The sequence below is a fragment of the Urocitellus parryii genome, chromosome 1 (genome assembly GCF_045843805.1).
Source record: "Urocitellus parryii isolate mUroPar1 chromosome 1, mUroPar1.hap1, whole genome shotgun sequence".
Classification (NCBI taxonomy): domain Eukaryota; kingdom Metazoa; phylum Chordata; class Mammalia; order Rodentia; family Sciuridae; genus Urocitellus; species Urocitellus parryii.
Window position 1 is genome coordinate 161,678,542 of NC_135531.1, and position 23,900 is coordinate 161,702,441.

Here is a 23,900-nt window from a genome sequence, read left to right on the forward strand (position 1 = left end):
TTCCGAGACTGTCTTCTATCACTTGGCATGATGTTCTCCATTTCCATCCATTTGCCAGTAAAGGGCAAGTGCTTTTATAAACTTCAATAGCTACCACCAAACTATTGCAGAGAAATGGCAGCAATTTGCACTGCAGCAGTCGTGAGAGTGCCTGTTTCCCAGGAGGTTCACCAACAAAATGTTGTCAAGCTTCTGGCCCCTGGACTCACAACAGCTGGGTTTAGAAGAAGTGAGCGGGGGTGCACTGTCGGTCTGGTGTGGCGCTGCCTGCCTCCTCACACTCACGGACTCCTCTCCATGGTGCAAGGGAGAAGTGGTATTGTCATTTCACGGATGAGACACTGGAGATTTGGAGGGCAGCCTGTCTGCCAGGTCTGCACTCATCATCCTGGCCAGTGTCTTTCAAGCTTGAATGTCCTTTAGAATCCTCAAATGGCTTGTGAAAAGTAGGCAGGGTCCCACCTCCAGAGTCTCAGATTGAGAGAGTGTGGGATGGGGCCTAGGACGGGAAGTTCTGAGTTCTCAGAGATGCTGATGCTGTAGTCCAGGGACCACACTTTGAGAATCACTGTTCCTGCCCTCCTCATTCGGGACCCTACATGGACATGACCTTGCTGATCTACTCTTGCCCTTGGTTGGGTGATCATTTGAACTCTGCATGTTTATATGCTGTATGCATGTGTATAACTGGAACTTTCAGGGTCTTCCAAATGTCTCAAGTAAGTTCGTGACTGATGGTGTACTTCCTAAAGACTGTTTCCCCAGCTCCTTAATGGAGATGATGCTCAGAGGACACCACAAGGGAGTCACAAGGAAAGAAGGATGCAAACCACACTTGCAAGATTGGAAAGGCTGTGCTAAGATAGTTGGAATGGTTCCCACTGATGGAGAAGCCATGATTTGTGGAAGGCTACTAGCACAGGGCTACTCCCACTGAACGTGGCTGGAGGCACTCGGCTGTGGGGCTGGGGTGTCACCGTGGTCCCTTCCCAGCCACACTCTGGCTTTGTGGTTCAGTTATCCAAGGTGCATCCCAGTTCAAAATTACTAAAAGGAAAATTCCAGAAATAAACCACTCATAGGTTTTAATAACTTTTATGACATCTTGTTGTAATTGTTCGTTGTTATTAGTTATGACTGTTGATCTCTTACTGGGCCTGATTTATGGATTAAACTTCACCGTAGGTATGAATGTGTCAGGAAAAAACAACACAGCAGCCACCAAACAGCCTACCTGAGGCTCAGAACCACTGATGTTTTCAGACATCCACTGGGGCTCCTGGGAATTGTCCCCTGAGGATAAGGGGGTTGACCATATGTGGGGTTCAGGAAGGCAGGACACTGGGAGTCCAAAATAGGAATATATTTCTCTTGAAGGGATAACAGGAATATTTTTTCATTAGGAGTTCCTAATGACACCACAATTATTAAGTCTGCATGGAAGGTAGCAGCCACTAGGACACACAAATTGTCTTGTCCTCTGTGTACAAATAAAAGAGAGAATTTATTTTCATTCTGAGTTTATTTAACATTTCGATCAGTTGAACTGAAATAATACATTGACTCCAACACGGGCAAGACGCTGGGCTAACACTGAAACGGTAACTGCCAGTCGGTGACAGCTCACCATCCTGACTCTACACCTTGTCCACGGAAATTAACTGTTTACCATAATAAGCTTATTGCATTTCATGTGGATTGTTTCCTTCAGAAAAGGTATTCCTAAAAGATGGGTTCCTTTGTTCTTTTTTTATAAAATGTGATTAACCATACAGTTAATATTTCTACATAGAAGCATTAAGAGTCTGAAGCCTCAATATCCAGGTTTAAAAGGACAAGCCTCAGCTTCGTGGTGCCATTCCCCAGTGGTTTGGCCGTGTCCCCCCAGTGTGTGCCCGTTCTCAGGAGCCGGCAGGCTTCCAGCCAGTTGCTGGACCATCACAGAGTGCAGGCTCTGCCGGCGCTGGGCTAGCTGGGGAGTGGACTGAGAGGAATGGGCACAACCTTGAGGCCCTGGCTTCTTACCAACAGCGCTTTCATGGCACGGAGATCTGCCTGGAATCTCAGGCTTTTTGTTGCTTTTGAGAGAGAAGCATCGACGGTTGCAAAGTCGGCCCAAGGCCAGAACGCCATGGGGAAGCATTTTGCTGAGACAGCAAATCCTCAAGCAGGAGATTCTAGCGGCACCAGGGAAGTCAGAGCTTCAGATCTGCTCACCCTTTCAGAGAAAAGAGGAACACAGACACAAGGCACCGCAGCTTTTCTTTATCAAGAAACTGTTTGCACACACTGTCAGGAGAAAGGGCCCATCAAAAGTAAATAGTTTCTAAATATTTTTTTACACTCACAAATCTCTGAATTACAATGACATTGAAGTACATCGATGAACAGGTGCCTTGGTGAACATCTACAGACTGGAAATCACCGGTTACATTACAGACTCGATGGGAATGATGGAAATCACTACCGTGATGTAAACAGCGGCCCGCGGTCCAGCCTTTTCAAACAGGAAGGAATGTAGGTACCACAGTCAAGTAAAACTCACAGTTACTGATTTATGCACATGTTAACTCTGTATCCTTCTGAAAGCCACAGAGGTCTACAAGGAAGGCAGGGTGAGCCACGCAGGGAAGGGGACTGTCACTTCTAGGAAACCAGCCAACCAGATTCATGCCGTCACATAGCCCAGGCACAGAACACACTTCCAAAATGAGACATTTGCTATGGTTAAGCTGCTTGATCATATGATGGAAATAACTGAATATAAAGCCAACAACTGCAAAGTAAGATCAACATGTTTATAAGAATAAAATGCAATAAAGAAAATGCACCGACAATATGGATGTGCCTAACAGTCGGTGGTAGGGGGTGAGATGCCCCGCCTGGGGCTCTACTTCCGGAGTCTGTGAAGGAGCCTTTACCTAAAGTTCCAAGATCTGCACCACCTACTTCCCCCTTGCCCTCTGGCCACACAGGAAGGAAGCAGTGTTCCCTTAGTACTGAGGGTACTCTGCCTGGGACTTCTGCCTTCCCAGGTCACTGCTGGGATCTCCTGGATGGAAGCAGAGTGGGAATGACACTTGATGCTTTGGACCACCTTTGTGTTGACTGAGCATCTATAAATATCTACCAAGCCTATCCTAAGTGCCTACTCTAAGCCTAGCAGTACCTTTTAAAAACCCTTGGCACAGGGCGGGGTATTGTCTTTGAGAAGCAGTCATTGTGAAAGCTACAGGGGGGTGTTCTCTAAGTCATCATGATTCAAACGTGAGGGAGCCGACAGGTGTCAGGCCACTGGCCCGCACCACGGGCAGCGTCCTCAGCAGCAGCTTTATTCTTAAAGGCTAACGTGGAGTTTGGAGAAGCCGGAACCCAGGCTGACCGGACCTTCCTCACGACACGGCTACACAGGGCTTGCAGCGGGCAGGATCAGCTGTCGAGGTTTCCGTCCCTACTTTACAGTCCCTTGTTGAAGTACACGCGCTGCAGCTCAGGATGGCTCTCTAGGATCTTGGCTCGCAGCTCAGCCTCCAAGGCTGTCACACTCATGGAACTGGGAGGGGGAGAAAGGACAGGGTTACTTTGGGGGCCAAAGTGTGAGTCAGAACTAGAAGACGTGGGGAGAGGAGAACACAGGTCTGGAGACCCAGGGCTGGTGCAGCAAAACAGTCTTCCGAGGCTGCAAAATCCAAGTCCAGCACCTTCCACAAGATGGATGGTCACTAACAATCACAGAAACACAACTCCCAACACCTCATCCTTAACCTCTGCTATTGCTAAGGGCTGAGCACTCTGTGGAAGTATGCAGAGGTGACACTCAGGCCTTCTGTGTCGGGGAAGCACCGTGTGGCCATGCCACCCCCCAGGAAAACAATCCAAATTCACCACTGACAGAAGGATGTGATCACTCGGCAGGTGTTCAACACCAAATATGTGCGTGTGCTAGCACACCTCTGTCTACTGCGCAACAACACCCGCTCCTGCAAAACTTCAGGGAATACCAAAATGTACCAGAAGGAAAAAAAGAAAAGAAAAAAGGAGAGAAAACCACCAGTGGGGGTCATTGGCCACGCCTGTGATCCCAGCTACTTGGGAGGCTTAGGCAGGAGGACCACAAGTTCAAGGCCAGCCTCAGCAACTTAGCCAAGACCCTGTCTCAATGTAGAATAAAAAAAGGGGGCCTGGGATGTGGCTCAGTGGAGAGCACTTGCCTAGTATGTACCAGGCCCTGGGTTCAATCCCCAATAACAGGGCAGGAAGGCAGGGGTGATTTGAATGCATTATAGCAGCAAATATATTAAGCTTTATTTATTTTACATATACGTATTTGAGATGGGGTAACATATAAGCTGAAGAGTCAGGATATGAATTTGTATGAAAATATGTAAAAATAAAAGAAAAAATGTGAATATAGAAAAAAAAACTTGGTAAAAAACCCCACAGTGGCTATTTTGCACACAATGGGACCGTGAGTAACCTTGACAATGACAATGATTCCCAGGTATAGACCATGTGCTCTTGGAGAGCCGGACCCTGGGACGTGAGCAGCTGTGGAAAACTTCTCACTTCTAACTGGAGTTTAAATGTTGGGAGGAACCCAACAAAACCAAGGCTAGGTGGGGTTCTACATCTGGAATCCCTCCAATCTCAGAACTACAGACACTGCTGTTCTCAGGGCTCCTGGGTCCCTCTTTATTATTCACACACAGTATGTCCCAGCCCCTGCGTGTGACGGCAGCCGACGGCCACTGATGCACATGTGCCATCTACCAGAGAAACGAACAATTCTCAGGTTGAGCCCCAGATTTGGGGTTTTGTGCAACCGATGGGGCATGAATCTCCCAGGTAGAGATGAGGAACTTCCTCTGCCCTGGTTTCCAGAACAGTCTGAGGCACCCTCTACAAAGCGTGCCTCTCTGTGGCTATTAGGGTGATGAGTTCCCTGCTGTGAGAATTAAACCTCTACCCACAACCTGGGTCAAGGACAGAGGAAGAGCAAGCAAAAGGTGGCATCTGTGTGGTGGGGGGACCCTGAGGAAGTTCCTTCCAAGGTCGCCCCGAACCTACATTGCAAGGCCAGGGCAGGAAGGACCTGCTGGCCATGAAGGAAAGAGCAAGGCAAAGGCAAGGGGTGTGGATACGGAGGCACACCCCAGAGCAGAGCCTCGGGCCTTTGGCATGAGCTGAAGGGGAGGCCTGGGCGCAGACGCAGCTGATCCTGCACCAGCCAATTCTGACTTACATCACAGCAGACCCAAGCTCATCTTGTGATAAAGGCACACGCCCAACAAGCTTTTAAGGAAAACACCAAGCAGGAAGGAGGGATATAAAGCAAGCCCAGAAACTCCCCAGCCAAGCGCACACACCCGGCTGGGCTGAAGTCCCGTGCCTGCTCTACAGCTGCCCTGGCCCGTGGATGGACCCCAGTGAACCACACTTGCATTTGATGAAAGCAAATCTGCAAAGTTAACCTGACTCTTATAAAACATTGGCACATTTTTCAGACTCAACAGTAGTGGGTGGAAAAGAGCCGGAGAGGGGCTTGGCAACTAGGACTGGGTGGCAGGGGTGCCCGTCTCTCCTCCTGGAGCCCTTGGCCTCACTGTTTCCGTGAGTCTCAACGCCCTCATCCACAAAGTGGAACACTAGCCTTGTCTCCCACTGGTCTCTAGGGTTAGGACTCACAATCATCCCCAACAACAGAGACAGACCTTTTCTGAGGAAACAGGGCACAGCACAGGGGCGTGGCAAACACCAAGCTTAAAAAAAGAGAGAGAGAAATCAGAGTTTTGAAATGGTCAGCTTCTCAGATTCTTCTTTTATTTTATTTTTGTAACAAACCCCTTTCTTTTTTTAAAACATTAGATGACCTGACAAAAAAAGTCCTGTTCACATATATTTTATTACCTGAATTGCCCAAATAATGAAGGAAAATGAACCAAAAGGAATCAAACTAAAACCAAAGAGATAACAGGAATTTAAGAAGGTCCCCCAGTCGCCCCAACGGCTGTGGGTTTCTGTAGAAGCAGCTTACTTCTCTTCTATGAGCTCCAGAGGTTCTGGGGTGGTCTCCTCTCCAAAGCTCTGTCCCCCTGTGTCCACCCTTTCTCTTACCTTCATAGGTGGTGTCTTTATTTTTTTTTTTTTTAAGAAATTGATTATCTAAAAGAAATCTCTATGCTAACTACCCCCTGGCTGATTACCACTCACAGCATGTGGGTATGAATTATCACACTGCTCCCCACAGACATATGCACAATTAAAAACCAAATTCATTTTTTTGAAACACATCTCCTGCTCACCAGAAGCCCACGAGGCCAACTTGGATGGGTGCGCTCAGCCACGGGAACCTCTGTGGAGAGACACAAGACCGTGAGTGCTTCCGAGAGGCCCCAGAGAGCGTGCCTGCCCACAGCCAGAGGGACGCTCTCACAGCACGGGACCCAGATGCAGGGCGGTTAGTCGGCTGGGGCAGTGCGTGCATTAGTGTTGACTTCGGGTGGCCCTGTGGTCTGTTGGGAACACAGGTGCACAGTCCAGGGGCTTGCAGTTCCTTTCCCCCGGACGCACAGCCCGAGGGCTGCTTACTGTACAGGGGCCATAGGTAAACAGCTACCACCTAATTATGATTGACCTCCTGGCTGGGGAGACTGTACTGCCTGATGTGCTCCCTTCCAGCCAGCTCCTGGAGACGGGAAGAAGGCAGGTGGCTCCCAGGCCCCGAGCTTCAGTGTCCTTGCCAGGATGAAAAACAGGCATCCTCGCGCTTCTCAAAGTGTGTGGCCGAAGAGGCACCAGAGGACCTCCGGGAGCACCTACACCTTCAGGGAGCACCTAGAATTGCCCGGGGCAGGGCTGAGACTAGCAAGCACCGCCAGCGGACCTTGCACCTTCCGCTCTCGGTTTTAGTAAACGTCAGTATGGCCAAAACTCTGTCTGGTATAAAATTCGTTACTGATCACTTCCTTTTTAGTGAAATACAAACGTTGTTAGATCTTTAGTCTTCAAAAAAGGAGCAGCACCAAGAACGAAGGCAAAGAGCAGGACACACAGGTTATGCCCCGGAGGCCGGGAGGTGGCAACCAAGCCTGAGGGGGTCAAGACCCGCAGCCACAGAGAAGGGCCAGCACGAGCATGCGGCAGGGAGGCGTACCCTGGTCCCCACGGAGACTCCTCCAGCGAAGAGGAACAGCAGGAGGGTCAAAGTAAAGGGAGGAGGGCAGGGACTGGAGAGAAAGGGAGAAATGTCGTCAAGAGGAGACGGATCCACGCAGGCTATGCAGAACCCCTGCCTTCAGACAGAAAGGACAGAGCAGGTGCCACTGAAGGTGGCTGTGTCCTGGGGAGTGTGTCCTCGGCAGCTCTGTCTTTATGCCAACAGCACAGAGCATGCAAACCCAAGCGGCTGCCACACCACCAGGTGGCATAACCCCGTGGGACTACCGTCATCCCGGTGGCCCATCACAGACAGAAATGTCCTCCTATAGCACAGGACTGTCTCGGGCAACTGGCTGTCTGATGCACGGTTCCCGTGAGGAGGTGGCGAATCTCACTCAGATGTCCCTAGACATGTGACACCTGGGCGGGCACACAGCCTTGGCAATGGGTGGAAGCCCTTCCAACAGGCGTCTCCATTAGCTCATGTGGTCTTGATTTTAATTACTGCAATGACTAAAAGTACTTTTTTTCTTTGGACTTTTTTTTTCCCCCTTTGGACTGGTGGCTGAACCTGGGGTTGCTTTTACCCCCAAGCTACACTCCCAGGCCCCCACCCCTTTTTTGAAATACCAAGTTGCCCAGGTTGACCTCGAATTTATGATCCTCCTGCCTCAGGTTTAGGTGTGAGCCCTGTGCCTGGCTGCTGGTTTGTTTCCTGAGTGAGCATTGACGGAGTTCTTCATGCATTCTGGCTGCAAAAATTTCCTCCCAGTCTGTTTCTTGTTTTTTTTTTTTTTTTAAATTTTCTGAACAGTTTTTGAAGAGTGGAATTTTAAAAATTTGATGAAGGCAAAAATTTATCATTTTATTTCTTGACTGGGCTTGAATTTTGGGTGTTGTTTAAGAAGAGATCTTTGCTAACCAGTGCTCGATATTTTCTTCCACTACTTTTATGATCACAACTTTTATATTTGTTTTCTATAAACATTGAGGGCTTATTTTTGTACTTGGGTCTATTCCCCACGTATTGCCAATATCCCTGCCAACCTAAAATGTCACAACTCTCCTACCAGGTGTCATGCTGTGTCCTCAGGAAGCTTGTGTAGACCACATGTATGGCTGGTCCTGTCTAGGTGATTGCCCACCTGCCTCAGCTGGGTAACAGTCCCTCTATGCTCCATGTTGTAGTCACCGTGCATGGTGACTACAGCCACCTTTTGTCTTGGGCCCCTCTCCTCTACCATGCTGTCTGCTCCTGAGAGCAGGGCTCGTGCCCTGCTTCTGTGACTCAGGTGAGGGCTAAATAATAAACAGTGACCAAGAATGAAGAAACAAACACCACCATCAATCAGCACAGTCCTGAAAAGCCATCGATCGTTATTAAAGGGAACAGAAAAGAACCACATTTAAAAGGAACAAGAACTATTATAGGACCCAAACTATACCAATTTTATCCCCAATGAGAGTGTCAGCAAGAGTGACCTACGTTAAAAGTGACAACAGGGCCCGTTTTTCTAGAAAACTGTTTACAGAAGCACCATGATTTTAGTCAGTGGACTTCTTGGTAGCTGTAAAATTTTCCATGAGTCACCTGCCCGTCCTGGGCACCTCTTCTCAGTGCTCCACTTGGGGAAAGAAGGAGCGTAGGGAGGATGACTCATGTACTTGCTCCCCACGCACTGTCGTTTAAAAAGCCCGGATTGCTCAGTTAGTTGGAGTCTGCAGAGGAGGGTGGTCATGCGCGAGGCAAAAGCCCAGATTAGTGCGTCCTTGCAGAGGAGGCGCACCTGGCGTGGGAGCCAGACCCAGGCAGACTCTGCGGCAGGGGCACGGTGTCCCGCATCGGGAGTGAGCTCTGAGTCTTATAAAAGGTGTGCAGTGAAGCCCCCTTTTCCAAGCAGGGTGTGAAAATGCTCTGCCCACCGAGAAGTGTGGACATGGATAAAACCAGCTCTGCAAATGCGGCAGCTGTTACTCTACTGTTTGAAAAACCATATTGATGTCCCTGGTTTGCGTTCATTTTAAAACTTTTTCTCCCTCGAAGTCTGAACCACCTCTTCTAAGTCAAGCAGAGATGGTCAGATGGACGTTTTCTCAGGTTTCTTAAATCATGAGGATGTCAAACCTGATGGATTCCAGCTGACCATATCATGGGTAGTGCTTAGACAAGTGTTGCCCTAGCCTATAAATGAATCCTTTGGGAGCTTTAAACCATTAATCATTCCCAATCTTGGCACCAGAAAGAGATTTCAGCAAAACTTCTTTATGAATCTTCAAAATACAAATTTGTCAAAGCAGAATGTGAAATGAGCCCACAGTTACAATCTGGTGTGCACACAGTCCCCCTTATCCACAGGGACCCTCCTGACCCCAGTGGGCACCTGCAATGTTGGGTGGGATGGAACCCCACACACCACATGCTCTCTTCTCCTGTGGGACAGTTCAGACACACCCATGGGGCAGTCTGATTTCTGAGTTAGGCACATTAAGAGATCGACAGTGATAACTAATAACAAAATAGAACAACCACATAACATTACACTGTGATCCAGTGGCCAGCGTCACTGCTCTGTGCTTCAGGGCCATTAAGCAAATTAGGGGTTACTTAACACAAGCACTGTGGTACCATGACTGCTGATTTAATGACCAAGATGGCTGCTGAGGTTACTGGGTGGGTCGTGGGAGCAGAGTGGATATGCTGGACACAGGGCTGACACTGCCCAGAAGGGCGTACAACTTATAACTCATGAGTTGTTTATATCTGGAATTTTCCACTTAGTGTTTTTGGACCACAGTTGACTACAGGTAGCTAAAATCATGGAAAATAACACCAGAGACAGGTGACTGCTGTTTCAGGAGATTGCTGCTTGAGTATAGGTGGAGCTGTTGGTATTTCTGTTCATCTAGTGATTAAGGTTGTCAGAAACCTACAAAGGAGACGGACGGGACTCGGATTTTTGCCAGTCAGCTTCCTGGGGCAGTGCAGGGTCTGTGGACTTCCTCTGGGAGCTGTGCAAGGAGCAGAGACAGTTCGTCACTGCAGAGCGACTGTTCTCTGTGGCACCGTGCACGCTGTCACCTAAGACTGCTAGAGCTAGCGGTTCCACAAACTACAGCGTAGGGACTACGATGCTCCATGTCTCCAAGGCTCTCAGGAACAGAAGAGGAGTGCTGGGGAGGGAGTCCCCCCGGACGTGGTCTCGGGGCATCCATGGGCAATGGTCTGGGAATGTCTGTCAAGTGAGGTGCTCACTAGCACTGTTTTTCCGCAGCATTATTTTCTTGGCTTATTTTTCAAAGCATGGACTTGAAGAGAAAGTGCTCACCTACTGCTTGCCTCAGTTTCCCCACTGGGGCCCCCAGAGTGAGATCTAGGAACACACCCCTGACCTCACACGGGAGGTTTGGTCTGTGAGCGGTGGCTCTCTCCAGAGCTTCACAGTGGCCCTTGCAGTTACAGGTTTGCTGCTAAGACTCAGAAGAGCTCACCCCATGGGACCTGCCGTGTTCACCACAACACACCTGCCCTCACAGTGAGGACCTGGGCCACTGCTCCAGGCAGGTCCAGCCACACCAGCTTTCCAACACAACATACCCTACTCGTCTAAGAACTGGGAAACTGAGGTGGATCAAAGTGGTGCTCACCCGCATGGCACAGTGCGCAATCCAGGAAGGACGCTGGCCGTGGGCCGAGACGTCCCAGTTACAGCTTCAGTTTCAATCTGTGACAGCTTTAGGCCTTCAGGGCACACAGCTGATAGATAATGAATCATCTATACATAGCGGGGTCTAAGTCCAGTTCCCCAAATTACATCTTCATTCCTGACACTAATGACAGGGACCTATGGACATAATCCAAATGTCACCCGTTGTGTCCACCTAGCTGGGACACTACAGGTGACATGCAGCCCCCAGGACCCTCTCAGTGGCAGTGCTCTTCATTTAGGAACACTGCCCCAGACATCTGAGGTCAGAATGGAATGTCCCCAGCAACATCACAGCGTTTACATAAGTGCCCAAGAGACATGGACCTTCCCGTTCCTTACCTGCTGCTGGGGCAGGAGACATTGGGGGGGGGGGGGCTGAGGAAGGGCAGCAGCCGGCACTCACCTTCAGGAAGGCCTTCTTCTCCAGAGTGTTCATGATAAATGGAGGGATGGCTGGGAGAAAGAGCACAGAAAGCTCGACTGAATGACTGTTTTCGGCTCAATTTGTTTTTTCAAAAATTCGACAGAAGGCTTATGTCACTTGGGCTGTTTTTACATTGGCAGGGTGAAAACTATCTGTAGTGATTCTTTATTAAATTTAAATTTGTTGATGATGGCCCACTGTACATGCATCAAACGACTGTATGTTGCATGCATCTGTCCAATTAAACCAATAATCATAAGATAAATAAACTTAAATTTATAAAATTGCAGAAGTTCACAAAATAACATAATGCTCTCTGCCAGCCGGAGAGGTCTATAACCTTGAAAGGAATTCTACACTGAGCTTTTAAAAGGCAATAGCAAGGGCATCAGGAGTGATTCCCCCACAGCCTTCCTTGAGTGTCCACCATGCATGCAGAACAGCTGGGGGATCCTGCCCAGAATCATGCAGAAGTCGCTTTGATATGGGCTGGGTGGGCTACCTGTGAGCTGGGTGACCTAGGTAAGGCTGCCTGATTTCTCTGGGCCTCTGTGTTCTGTTCTCCTGTCTATCAAACAGTGGGCATTATGTTAAGCTGGTGGCCATGACTAGACCTCGGGTGCAGGGTCACATCTGGGATCTGGGTGGCAGCACTGGCTCATTAGCTCATAGCTATCCACGTATTTAAGGTCACACCAGCTGTTTCAAGGCAGCTGACAGAAATCCTGGGTTTCTTTCCTGGAGATCAGTGTTTACAATAACCAAGTTGCTGGAAGAAATGAACTTCAGTAGGACTTACGGGGGAAAAGCCTAAACCCAGAGCAAGCCAGGACCATAAATGGGAGTGGCCATTTGGTTCCCCAAACCTCGGGAGCCAGGGCTCAGCAGGTGCGTCCAGGCAGCTCTGTGGCCTCCTCACAGGTAGCAACAGGGTCTGGCTCTGGGCTCTGGGCCTGGAGTTCACACTGTGGCCTCCTGGGCTCCCTAAAGAACACCCGGTGTCCCCACATGGCAGCAGAGGTGCCTGTGTGGAATGAGACAGGCCGACCTTTCCCAGTCAGCTGGAAGGCAAGCACAGCTGGCCCTGGCCCTCAGGGTTGTGGGGGACCCAGGGGGTGCCCAAACCCTGGATGTGCAGGTCCCCTGGAGAAGGTTGGGGCCCATGAAAGTGACCTTCCCACCTCCTCCTGTGTACTTAAGGTCACCTCAAGATTACATGTGCCGCCTGGTACCATGTCCATCTCTGTGAGCAGCTGTCATGCTGAATTGCTTAAGGATCAACAACAAAGGTAAAATCCTGCCATGGTCCATGCAGATGCGTCCTCTCTGCAGGCTCATGAGGGGTGCAGGGTGTGTGGCTGTGCTCAAGGCGGCCTTCACACACCCTCCCCGACTTTTGCTGCCTAGTCCTACTTGGCTGCCGAAGAGCATCCACAGTGACAGAAGGGATTTAGAAACAGCTGCAGGCGTGGTGGGAAAGCCTGACGGTAGCTGATTAGGTAGGCTTCATCTGAGAGCTTCCTCTTATAGCCAAGTGCTCTTCGCATGCAGCTTAAGTGATAAAATTAAACACGAATTTCTGTTTTGTTTCATTTCTTTCAAAGACTGAGTGAGTCTTGGAACCTTCTCTAGGATTTCTGTCTCAAGGCAGCTTCCAGCCACCTTACGATGAGCAGGACACTCTCAGAGGAACTAAACACAATGCCGGCTTTGTGGCCACACTAGCTCCAAGCCCTAGAGAGAAAATAGTCACTTGGCACACACTAACAGCTGTTCTAAGCTTTCCCACGTATTCTGTGTTCCCAAGGTTTCTAATGGCTACAGATGAATCTTCAGGAGAAGTTATTTGTCTCCATTAAGTTTTGGGAATTCTAAGATTTACATAGATCAAATTCCTTCTCTTCAAATCCTCACCACTTGCACTGTGTCACATGGTCCAAACACCCAAGTGCTATACAAACTTTGATGCACAAAATTAGTAAAAATATTGCACAAAATCTTTAGAGCATGTGCATATGAGTAAATTCCATGTTTAGACAGGTAAACATCTTATCCCCAAGACAGCTCGTTATATACTCATTTTGTGTAGGCAAATATTTGCCAAATTCAAAGAAATCCTAAATCTGGAACACATTTGTTCCCCAGCCTTTGGGATAAGGAATACCCTTGCACTAGGTGTTTATTTAGTTGTTATTTTCTGCAGTCGCCACCAGAGGCAACTTTCCCACAGGAGAGGGACTTTGCACTGCCTTGCTGTAGCTGGGACATGAGAAGGCTCCCCGAGCCTCCACGTTTGGGGTGAATGAAGGGACGACGGAGACGCAGTTCCACTAACCCATGCCGGGGGCCGCCATGAGAATCCTGGAGACGACCACCTGGGAGATGGCCTGCTGTGCTGCGTTCGCTGACTCGCCCAAGCGGTTCCCGTTGTTGTCGGTGACTGGAATGCCAGCTTTGAGCTCCCTGCAGAACCAAACACAAGCAAAGGTGCCCACTCGTGCCCTCCTGCAGCACATGGGACAGCATTCGCTGGCAAGATCAACCCTGCTGCATCCAGAGCCCACTCAGGCGTCACTTTTGGCACTGACAAATGTATTTTTAAATGCCATGAACAGGTTCAGTCCCCTCTGACAGACAAAGGGAAAATAACACTACCACACTTTAAAAAGGTGTACCCTTTCCAATAACAATATGCTCTGAAGACTAGATGTGCTAACTTGAGGATAAGGCTGATTTCCATGCTCACGTACAGACCTGAGCAACTTTCCAAACCAGGGGCAGATATAAGGCAAGGCATGGAGTCGACTAGCTGCACGGACACAGTCTAGACCACAGCTCTACTGGAGAGGCAAGAAGAGGCACTAACACTAAAACTCCAACTGTTACCCTGTTTTTCGTTTTCCATTCCAAAATGCTTTTTCTCGCTCTTTCTTCTCCTTTAATTTTTGCCAATTCTAAAAAAATACTTTCAAAATACAGATTAATATTACTTTAAGCTCCAAAAGAAAGTCCCAAGGGAAAAAAGGGAACCTATTTGGAGAGTCAGCTTCTCCTGCATAGACCTTCGTCGTCTAACCCAACCTCAGCTCAGTGACATCTCGGGCCATGTCCTAAGACCTTGGTTACAGAAAGCGGCTGAGCTAGCCTCAGCCCAAGCTCTCACCAGCCTGCTCTGGCAACTGGCAGCCCATGGCCAGATGTACTGCCCCATGCACCTACCCTCACCCCAAGCCTGGAATACTTTGAGGCACATTCCAGATCACACTTAATTTTATCTGTACAGTAAAAACATATTTTGGGAAATTTCAGTGAAGCCCATTATTACAAGAGATGTCCTGCCAGTGCAGTCCTTTGGGAGTGAAGGCTGGCCTTACCTTTGACGCATCAGTGGGATGTTAATACAATTGGCAGCAGCCACAGCAGCAAAGGGCACGAAGCGTCCTATGAGTGGCGACACGTGCTGCAGGAAGGTGACCGGCAGCGTCAGTTCCCCTCCTGTGGCCAGGTGGGCTCCCAGACCCTCCCAGACATGCTGTGAGACCCGGGCATGCAGACACACAGCCACCAGCACCTTAAAGTGGTTTCCTTGGGGAGTTTTTGCTTTCCTGGCATGGGCACACTGGGACAATGCACACCCCTGGGGCACATCAGCAGCTTGGTGTAGCTAAAGGCACGTGGGCTCTGGAGTCCCAAAGTCCCAATATTTGAGTTCAGATACTGCCTCCTTCAGCTCTTCAGAGGCCTGCGGCCACCACACAGCCTCAGGGACTGCCAGGATGGGGCACTCAGAGGTTAGTGCACAGGGCCAGGCACAGGTGACTGTCCTGACTGGTGCCATTGGTGATGGCCCTTCCACACTCACAGGGGATATAATAAAGCATGCAGCTGCAGATAAGGGTGGAAAAGCAAAGCCAGGACCAGGACACTCCTGAGAAACACCAGGAGACTGGGCCAGAGAGGTGAGACTGCACCGCCCTGCTCTGCCACCAGATGGCAGCCCGAGTACCTTGGTCAGCGCGTTCAGCCCCAGCGCTGTGGCCACAGCTCCCGTGGTTGCAGAAACGTAAGCTGTTCCCAACTCACTGAAAAGGAAAAAGGAGATCACATAAATGACAAGTGCTGTCAAGAAACTGGCACTTGGGCCTGGGGCTCATTGGTAGAGCACTTGCCTAGGACGTGTGAGGTCCTGGGTTTGATCCCCAGCACCACATAAAAATAAATAAATAAAATAAAGGTATTGTGTCCAACTAAAATATATATATATAATTTATATATATTTTTTAAAAAGAAGAGAAACTGGCACTTGATTTGAAGAAACAAGGGGAGAGAAGAGCATGATAAAAAACCGGGAGTCCACAAGATGATGCTCTTCATCACTATACAAGAGGAGGAAGCCAAGAGAAGTGGGCCCCAAGAAGGGGCTTCTTCACAGAGACAATCCCAGATGGCAGACAGCACATAAGCCTCCTGATGCTGAGAGCAGGGCACGCTGGGGTGGGCCAGCCCAGCGGCCAGGGTGGGCAAACGCTGCGACCAGGCGCTAACCGCAGACACTTCCCTCATGTTCATACCCACACAGAAAGCAGGACGCAGCGCTGCCATTCTTCCAACACCGCCTTGGTGGACAAAATACCACAACGCAGGGCTCACCCCAGACAGAGGGCAAGCAGCTGGCTCTTAGTGGGGATGGACACTGCTGGGTTGTAGATTTCAGTATCCACTGGATGAGAGCAGAATGTAACTGTGGCCTTTCAAAGGTAATTTTGAACCACCAAAAGGAAAATATTTTCTTTCAAGTGTTACACAAGCTACACTAACATTTTTGTTTAACCTCCATCTTTAGCTCGTTTTTCTCTCTTTTTTCTAACAGGAGGCAAACTTGTGATTTCTGCTTTCTGTTGGGCTCCAGAGACAAAGCAGGCACAGGGTCACACCACCATGACCCACCTTGATTTCTGCAGAGGCCACACTGTTGACTTCCCTACTTTGATGCTGGGGGCTTTGATGCATGCACACTTAGGAGAGTAGAGCGTGTCGTTTATCAATGGTCAGACCTGAGGGCTCCCCAGCCTGTGCTCTACAGGGGCACCAAGCTCCAGGGTGCATGAGAGATGCCATCCTACCAGTGCTACTAGCAGCAGGAATACTGACAGAGAGGGCAGGTGGAAGGAGGCCTCTGTTTTGACCCAGAGGGAGGAGAAACTCTACTTTAAAAGATGTTATGCAGATTTCTGCACAGCATAAACAATGTGAACAAATGTATCTTTTTAAAAATGTATCTTCATTTTATTTATTTTTATGTGGTACTGAGGATTGAACCCAGAACCTCCCACATGCTAGGCCAGCGCTCTACAACTGAGCCACAACTCCAACCCCAACAAATGCATCTTTTGAAAAGGCAGAACCTGAGAGCTTACCTCACAGTGAGAGGGGCATCTCCGCTTCTGTTGGTGTAGTTGACAATGGCGTTGAAGGACTGGTTGATCCACTGCCAGAACAGGACAGCTGGTGTGGTCCTGTAACAGAGCAAACCACCCCTCACCACCTCCACCTGGGACCAGCTACGGTCGGAGTCAGCATGTGCATAGCGACCGCCAAGAGGAGGGGCCAGAGGGGAAGGCTGGGGCAGAGGCACAGGCCACAGGCTCAGGACCTGTTTGGTGGCTTTGGTCCTCTGATCAGTTTTCTCATTGCCAAGCTCAGAGGGTTACTGTGGCGATGAAGGTAAACTGTAGAGAGCCTGGCACAGAGGGACCATGAACGGCAGGTTCCTCCTCTTGGGCTGGGCAGTCCTGGCACCTCCTAGCTGCAGTTCTATGTGCTACTGTGTGTCCATGTATGTCCAGGTCGACCTGCACCTGTGCTTACACCTACATAAGGTATTTTATATCCATATTTATATAAATAGGCTAAAAGGAGAATTTGCTTTTAGACTCTATTTTCTTTTGGGTCTAAGATTTAGGAAAAACTTCAATTTCCCTTTCAACAACAAAGAAGATGCTACTTAGCAAGGGAGAAAGTAAAATGGATCTTTAAAGTGTTTATTAAAGATAGATCTGCTGCTGAGCAGAGGTCAAATGTTTACACCAAATAGAACTAAAAGTGAAATGACACATTTTTCTCCCCAGTGCAACAATACCCCTATTTTATTTTATTTATTTACTTTAGTTGGTACCACGGATTGAATCCAGGGGTTATTTAACCACTGAGCCACATCTTTAGCCCTTTTTTTTTTCTTTTTTTGAGACAGGGTCTTGAGAAGTTGCTTAGGGCCTCGTTAAGTTGCTGAGGCTGGCTTTGAACTTGCCATCCTCCTGCCTCAGCCTCCTGAGCTGCTAGGATTACAAGCCTGCATCACTGTGCCTAGCTCCCCTATTTCATTTTTAATCATTTTAAATTTTATTTTTGTTGAATTTATTTGTAGAGTATAACATGCTGTTTGATATCCTTCTGAATAACTAAACCAAATTCATTGACACACTCATCACCTATATACTTAGGAAACAGCATTTAGTTTTTAGACACATATAAATATACACTTTGAAAAAAAAGACATGAGGGGTGCAGAATGCTTGTGCCACAGTGAAACCATTCTTATGTGAATTAAAATGCACTGATCAACACAGGTGCCGTGGGTCTCTGGACAAGGGGCAACCAGCTGGCCGCAGGGTACGGCTCACCAGTAGAAGGTCATCATGCACCCGGTGATGGTCATGTTCATGGGCACCTGGGCTGACATCCGCCCGATCAGGATCATCTTCTCCCCGGTATCAGGGTGGAAGGCCGACTCGTACACGTACTTGGCTCTCCACAGCTCGTTCTCTGTAAGACCCGGAGGGACAACTCCTTGTCTAGGGACAGGACCACAAATAACACGGGGCGGCTCACTTCAAGTCCTCACGGCGCCCGCACAGGCCTCGGCAGGCTCACACCTGCCTGCCACGAGGTGCTAGCTTAGTTCTCAGCTGGCACTGACTTATTTGTATATTTATGCCTTTTTGACGCCGGGGACTAAACCCAGGCACACTCCACCACTGAGCTACGCCCCAGTCCCTGTCGGTAAAAACGTTAAAAACACAAAGGATAACAAGTGCTTAAAATGAACACTTCAAACATATTCATCTGAAATTATCTGTAATTTGAATTTTTTTCTTTGAAAAACTGTATACCAGAGAAGTATTCAACTTTGAAATATTCTTTGTTTTAAATGACATTAAAAAATGTAGTTTGAACTTTGCAAACTCTAAAATATTTTAACCAATTATACAAAAGCTATGGCAATCAAGAACACGAATTCATTTTAAACCTGTAATTTGGAAACCTAGCTTAGGAAGACTCTTTAGTGTAAAAGAAATGTCAGGCACATCATTTGTTATTTCTTCTCTCTGTCAAAGGAATACCTGTCCATTGCCAGAAATTCAGAAAATGTACAAATTCATCAGAGTGATTAAACCACTGCAGCCTTAATGCAACCTGGTGAGCAGCTTCAGTCTCCCTCCCAGTGTCCATATGTCGATTGTTTATGTAAAGGTGGGGCACCAGAACTGCTGCTTCAACACCAACTTTTAAATTCAACAACATTTTGTGAATGTTTCTGTGCCTACAGATAATAATCATCTCTACTGGGTTGAACAGTGTTTTCCCCAAATTTCATGTTCACCTGGAAAAATAGAATGTGACCTGATTTGGAAATGGGGTCTTTGTAGATGCAATTAGTTAAGATGAATGCTACTAGATCACAGTGGTTGTTAAGCAATGAATGGGGTCCCTAGGGAATGGCCATGTGCCAACATACCAGGAAGCCACGTGCTTTAGGAGGTGGAGCCCCCGTACCCACAGCTCAAGGCCAGCAAAGCATGCCCGAAGCCAGCAGGACTTAGGGAGATGCAAGGACACCGTCTCCTCTCCAGGCTTCAGAGGGAGCACCCGAACCCAGAGGCTGAATTTCTGAAGTTTTAAGCCACTTAGCTGGTGGTAAATTGTAGCAATCTCAGGAAACAAACATGACACCTTTTAAATGTGCACAGCATCTGCTGTCTGATTTTAAAACAAAGTAGGATTCCACTGCCCTGGTGTGAGCATCTGAACTGCTGAACTTTCTTCCTCTGTGAAGGATGAGGAAGCACATACAGTTCCCTGGCAAGTGAGTCACCCCACACGTGAGACTGCCCAGAGAGGAATGTGCAAGGTTGCCGACACCAAGGCTGTGCACCATGTTAAAGCTTCAGCTACGTCTCTGTCTTGATCATCATCAACAGCAACAGCGGCAGTGCTGATATTTAAGTAACTTGTAAGTGTATTTTATATGCAAGGGATTACTAACCCAAGTTTTCACTGCTAGTATATTTCTGCCATCCTGGATGATTCTTTCCTATGTAGTCGGGGAGGGGTAGGTGAGGCTCTGCCTAGAAGGTCTGACTGACAGTGGTGCAGGTTTGCAAATGTCCACCTGTGCTTCCCACAGTTCAGAACAGTGATTTCCCTTTTGTCACTAGTTTCTTGTTTGCTTGAAATGTATCTTAACATGGGAACATTGAACCTTGCTTCACCTCATCTGCCAGGTGGCTGCCTACTCTGGGTTGAGATTTCGTGACCTAGACCTTCTCCTGTGTTCCCATTTATCTGCATATTCTGACACCAATGCCCATGATCTTGACTTATCAGTCCATTGTGATTGTTGCTGAAGCAACTGCAACTCTGACAGGGGAAAAAAGATGTCAGTGGCGGGAACACGAGGTTAAGGGAATAATTCTATCAAATGGGCCCACTGGGCTGACCCCCACATGCTTTCTATTCCAAGAAGCAATTTACTTGCAGCCCTGCCTGGCCTAAGTGGACAGGATTCATCAACATTTCTCAACAAACTACCTGTTATCTGCAGGAGAAATGCAGGCCCGAAATAACATTGGAAGGAGGAACCCAAGTTATCCTGAATGGGCAGATCTTTGTAATCACTTTACAGACTGATTACAAAGAACCCAGGGAGATGAGGATAATTGCTCTTAACCATAAAGTCTGTATGATTTATGGTTCATAAAGTTTAATTTATGGTTAAGAATCCCATTAGAACAGGTCACCATGGGCCAAAGTGACCTAGAGTTGTCATGGCAGTGGGGACTTAAAATATGATGTCATGCTGCTGTCAGTCAAGTCAAGGGGTGGGCCTGGGCAGGACTCTGGAAGCTTCTCTGGGATCCCCAATAAAACAGGAGTGCAGGAGAAACACTGTCCCTCTTGTCTCTGAGAAAACCCACTCCCTCCCTGAGACTGTCCCCTTTTGCCTTTTCCATCCTTTCAATAAGTTTTATTGCCTGTTCTTCTGAGCGACATGCCTGGAACCTTTCTGACTGGATCACAAGGATTGGGGCTCGAAGGGGATGGTTGTGTTGCCTCAGTTTCCCGGAGGGCCCCAGCTCTGTGACAACTCACCTGTTCTTCCTTTTTTTTAAATGCCTTAATCACACTCATTATTTATTCTTCCAGAAAAACCTTACAATTATCTTGTAAACTTCATAGGTGATTACAGTGTGCTTTGACCGACACCCTGTTAACTAGAGAGCGGATACTGCCAACAGTGCTTCTAAACTAATGGAGAGGAGGGCGCAAGGCCGCTCCCCAGCTTCATGGAGCACACCGCAGTGCGGTATCCCAGGGACATGCCCTGGGACACGGAGAGATGTTATGGGGAAAACAGGAGGGGCCTGTGGTCAGGTTTAGGGAAATAAGTTAAACGGCTTCTCTACTCCTCTGACTTCTTGGGAGTTATGGAAGTGACATACACTTATGGGATGTGGCACCCTCAGGAACGGAATGTGAACTTTTCCAAATCCAACTATAGAAACCACCTTCCTCTCCTCCCCTCCTCCTGTGCTACACCTCTGCAAAGCCATTCAGGAAGTTCTGCTCGGGTGGCTCATCCCCTGTGGTGGGGCGGGCTGCTGGCCTGTGAGCTGTGCCTGTCATCTCTTCTCTTCCTTCTGGTGCATGTTGGGCAGCGCCTCACCCCGGGCTGATGGACCACTCCTGGCTTTTGTCTGCATTTTTCTGCAGCTAGTAACACTCCAGGTCTTCCCAGATGCTGGCATGCTATTCCCAGCATTCCTTTGGGGAAGTGTTGTCTGTCTGCTGCGATCTATCGCCCACCTTACAAACTGTGTTGTCTTATCCTTATATTCAAAAAGAGTTTTTTTTTTTTTTCATCTTCTGGGTATAAACCCTTTGTGAGATAAGTTTTGTGAACACTTCTGTGCAGTCTGTGAGGTGCACTTTTGCTCTCTAAATGGAGTCATCTGCATACAAAATCTTTTACGGTGAGGAAGTTCAATTTTTCGATGGTTTCGTTCCATTTTTCCCTCCCCCTGTGCTCAAGCCCCAGAGAATCTTCGCATTTCCCAAAGCCACAGAGGAGCTCTGTTTTCTTCTAGGGATCTTACAACGTCAGCTTGGATGTTTGTTCAGGTCATTGTCACCATGAGCTGCCTTTGGTTTACAGAAGGATGGACGCTCACTTTGTAGGACTGCCCAATTTTTCACTGATCGCAGCCACATTTCCTAGTGGATTATCTTGGTGTAAAAGCAACTCAGTGTAGGAGCGTGGACCTATTTTAGGAATCGGCATTTTGTTTCACGGTCTGTGCTACAGTTTGGATGCTGAATGTCCTCCCCAAAAGGCCTGTATGTGGAAGGCTCAGTCACCAGGGTGGTGTTATCGGGAGGAGAGGGCTCTCTATGAGAGGCCTGGTAGGAGGTCTTTAGGGCATTGGGAGCGTGCCCTGGAAGGGGCTGTGGGTCCTTCTTATCCTTTTCTTTTTTTCTTGCACCCTGGCCATGTGGCAAGGGATTTTTCACTCTACCACATGCTTCTGCCATGATGTGTGCCCCCCCAATCGAACCAAAGAAATGGGGAAACTGGTTAAGGATTGGAACCTCCAGAACTATGAGCCAAAATAAACCTTTTCTCCTTCTAAGTTGATCATCTCAGGTATTTTGTTATAGAAACACAAAGCTGAATGACAGTCTATGTGTCTACCTTTGCACCAGTGCTAGGCATTTTTACTGTTAGTGCATCAGGTCTTGAGATGAGGTAGGGTAGTTCCTCAACTTTGCTCTTTCTCAAAATTGCATTCAATCACCTAGGTCCCCTGTATTTCCATGTAAAACTTTTAAAATCAGCTTGCAATTTCTATAAAAATCCTGCTGGGATTCTGATGCCACATTTAATCTACATCAATTTGGGAACAAATGACATTTTAATGATTAGGGGTTTTCCAAACTATGAACACGGTATTCTCTTTTCATGTAAACAACAAACCAACCAAGGGATTCCTTTTCGTAATCTCTGTTTTGTGTGCTTTGGCTTTACAGGCATTTTACACATTTTGTTAACGCAATCTCCAAGTATTTACAATTTTTGTTGTTTTTGAAATAGCATAATTTAGATTAGTTCCAGTTTAGAGCTGTTAAATGCTACTAGATGAAAATCAAATTGATTCTAAATACTGATCTTGTGTCTTGTGACCTTGACAAACTCACTTCTTCTGGTTTTTATGTATTTGTATTTTTTGTGGATTCTTTCTACACGGATGGTCACATTCACTGCTGTCTTTAATTTTGCTGTTGATCTTCTAGCAGCCCCAGCACAGAGCTGAGGAAGAGCCCTGGAGACGGACGCCCCGCCAGCTCCCAGCCTTAGGGGAGCAAGCTCCTCGTTCAGATGGCCCTGGCCCCCACTTCTCTTCCTGGTCTGCTGAGAGTCTCACCACAGAGGCCGGCTGGGTTCTGTCAGCTTCGCTGCCCCTGCGGCGATGAGCACCTGGTTTGGGCTCTGTGGTCCACCGATGGAGCTCTGTGGACGTGGGGCCAGCCTTGTCAGAGGCAGCGGGGGCACTGCTCCAGGAGCTGCCCTCCACCTGGCCAGCTGACACCTGGGCTGTCTGTGAGGGACGCCATTACAGAGCTGCTGCTTGAACCCCATGTGTCAGGGATTAGGGCCCCATTGATGGAAGAGGAAAAGTTTGCCTCCTACTTTCTGGGTGATCTGTGGGTGAGCGGCTCTTCTCGGGGAAAAAAACGTTTTCCACTCGCAAAGCCAGGTTGCCTGGGAAAGATTTTGGATGGTTTTGCTTTTTATTTTTCTATTTGTTCTGTCTCATCTCTTCCTCACCCTTTCCCTCCCTTCTTTTGAACAAATTTTGGTTGTTTATACTTAAAAAGTTAAATATTTCACTAAGATTTTCAAACTTTTTAGCAAAAAAGATCCATAGTAGGTTTTATTTATTTATTTTGATCCCAGGGACTGAACCCAGGGTGCTCAACAACTGGGCCACATCCTCAGCCCCTTTATGTTTTGAGACGAAGTCTTGTAAGTTGCTTAGGGCCTCGATAAATTGCTGAGGCTGGCGATGAACTTGTGATCTTCCTTCTCAGCCTCCCAAGTTGCTAGGATTGCATGCAGGTGTGTTCCTCTGCACCCTGTGGTAGGCTGTATTTTAATATCTATTTCTTCCTGAGGGAACTTTCTTGTTCCTCTCATCAACTTCTATGTATTTATTTTATATTGGTTAGACTTGCCAGAGGCTTGGCCTTCCCTTATTCATCAAGGAATCAATTCT

The 23,900-nt window shown here is 48.0% G+C and overlaps 1 protein-coding gene across 3 annotated transcripts in view; it reads right to left on the reverse strand.

The window, feature by feature from the left end:
* Nucleotides 1–1,541: 1,541 nt before the first annotated feature.
* Sfxn1 (sideroflexin 1) overlaps nucleotides 1,542–23,900 on the reverse strand; it is a 37,517-nt gene continuing 15,158 nt past the window's right edge. The window contains exons 3-12 of one of the 3 annotated variants that reach the window (XM_077797904.1): nucleotides 17,970–18,140; nucleotides 16,707–16,805; nucleotides 15,296–15,371; nucleotides 14,664–14,749; nucleotides 13,625–13,752; nucleotides 11,269–11,318; nucleotides 7,154–7,226; nucleotides 6,303–6,352; nucleotides 5,712–5,759; nucleotides 1,542–3,553 (exon numbers count right to left, since the gene is read on the reverse strand). In XM_077797904.1, coding sequence (XP_077654030.1) covers nucleotides 3,524–3,553; nucleotides 5,712–5,759; nucleotides 6,303–6,352; nucleotides 7,154–7,226; nucleotides 11,269–11,318; nucleotides 13,625–13,752; nucleotides 14,664–14,749; nucleotides 15,296–15,371; nucleotides 16,707–16,805; nucleotides 17,970–18,140 — 811 coding nt within the window. In that variant the 3' untranslated portion in view covers nucleotides 1,542–3,523. The remainder of the gene's footprint in view (nucleotides 3,554–5,711; nucleotides 5,760–6,302; nucleotides 6,353–7,153; nucleotides 7,227–11,268; nucleotides 11,319–13,624; nucleotides 13,753–14,663; nucleotides 14,750–15,295; nucleotides 15,372–16,706; nucleotides 16,806–17,969; nucleotides 18,141–23,900) is intronic. The other 2 variants (XM_026380476.2, XM_026380475.2) reach the window with 2 other exon arrangements.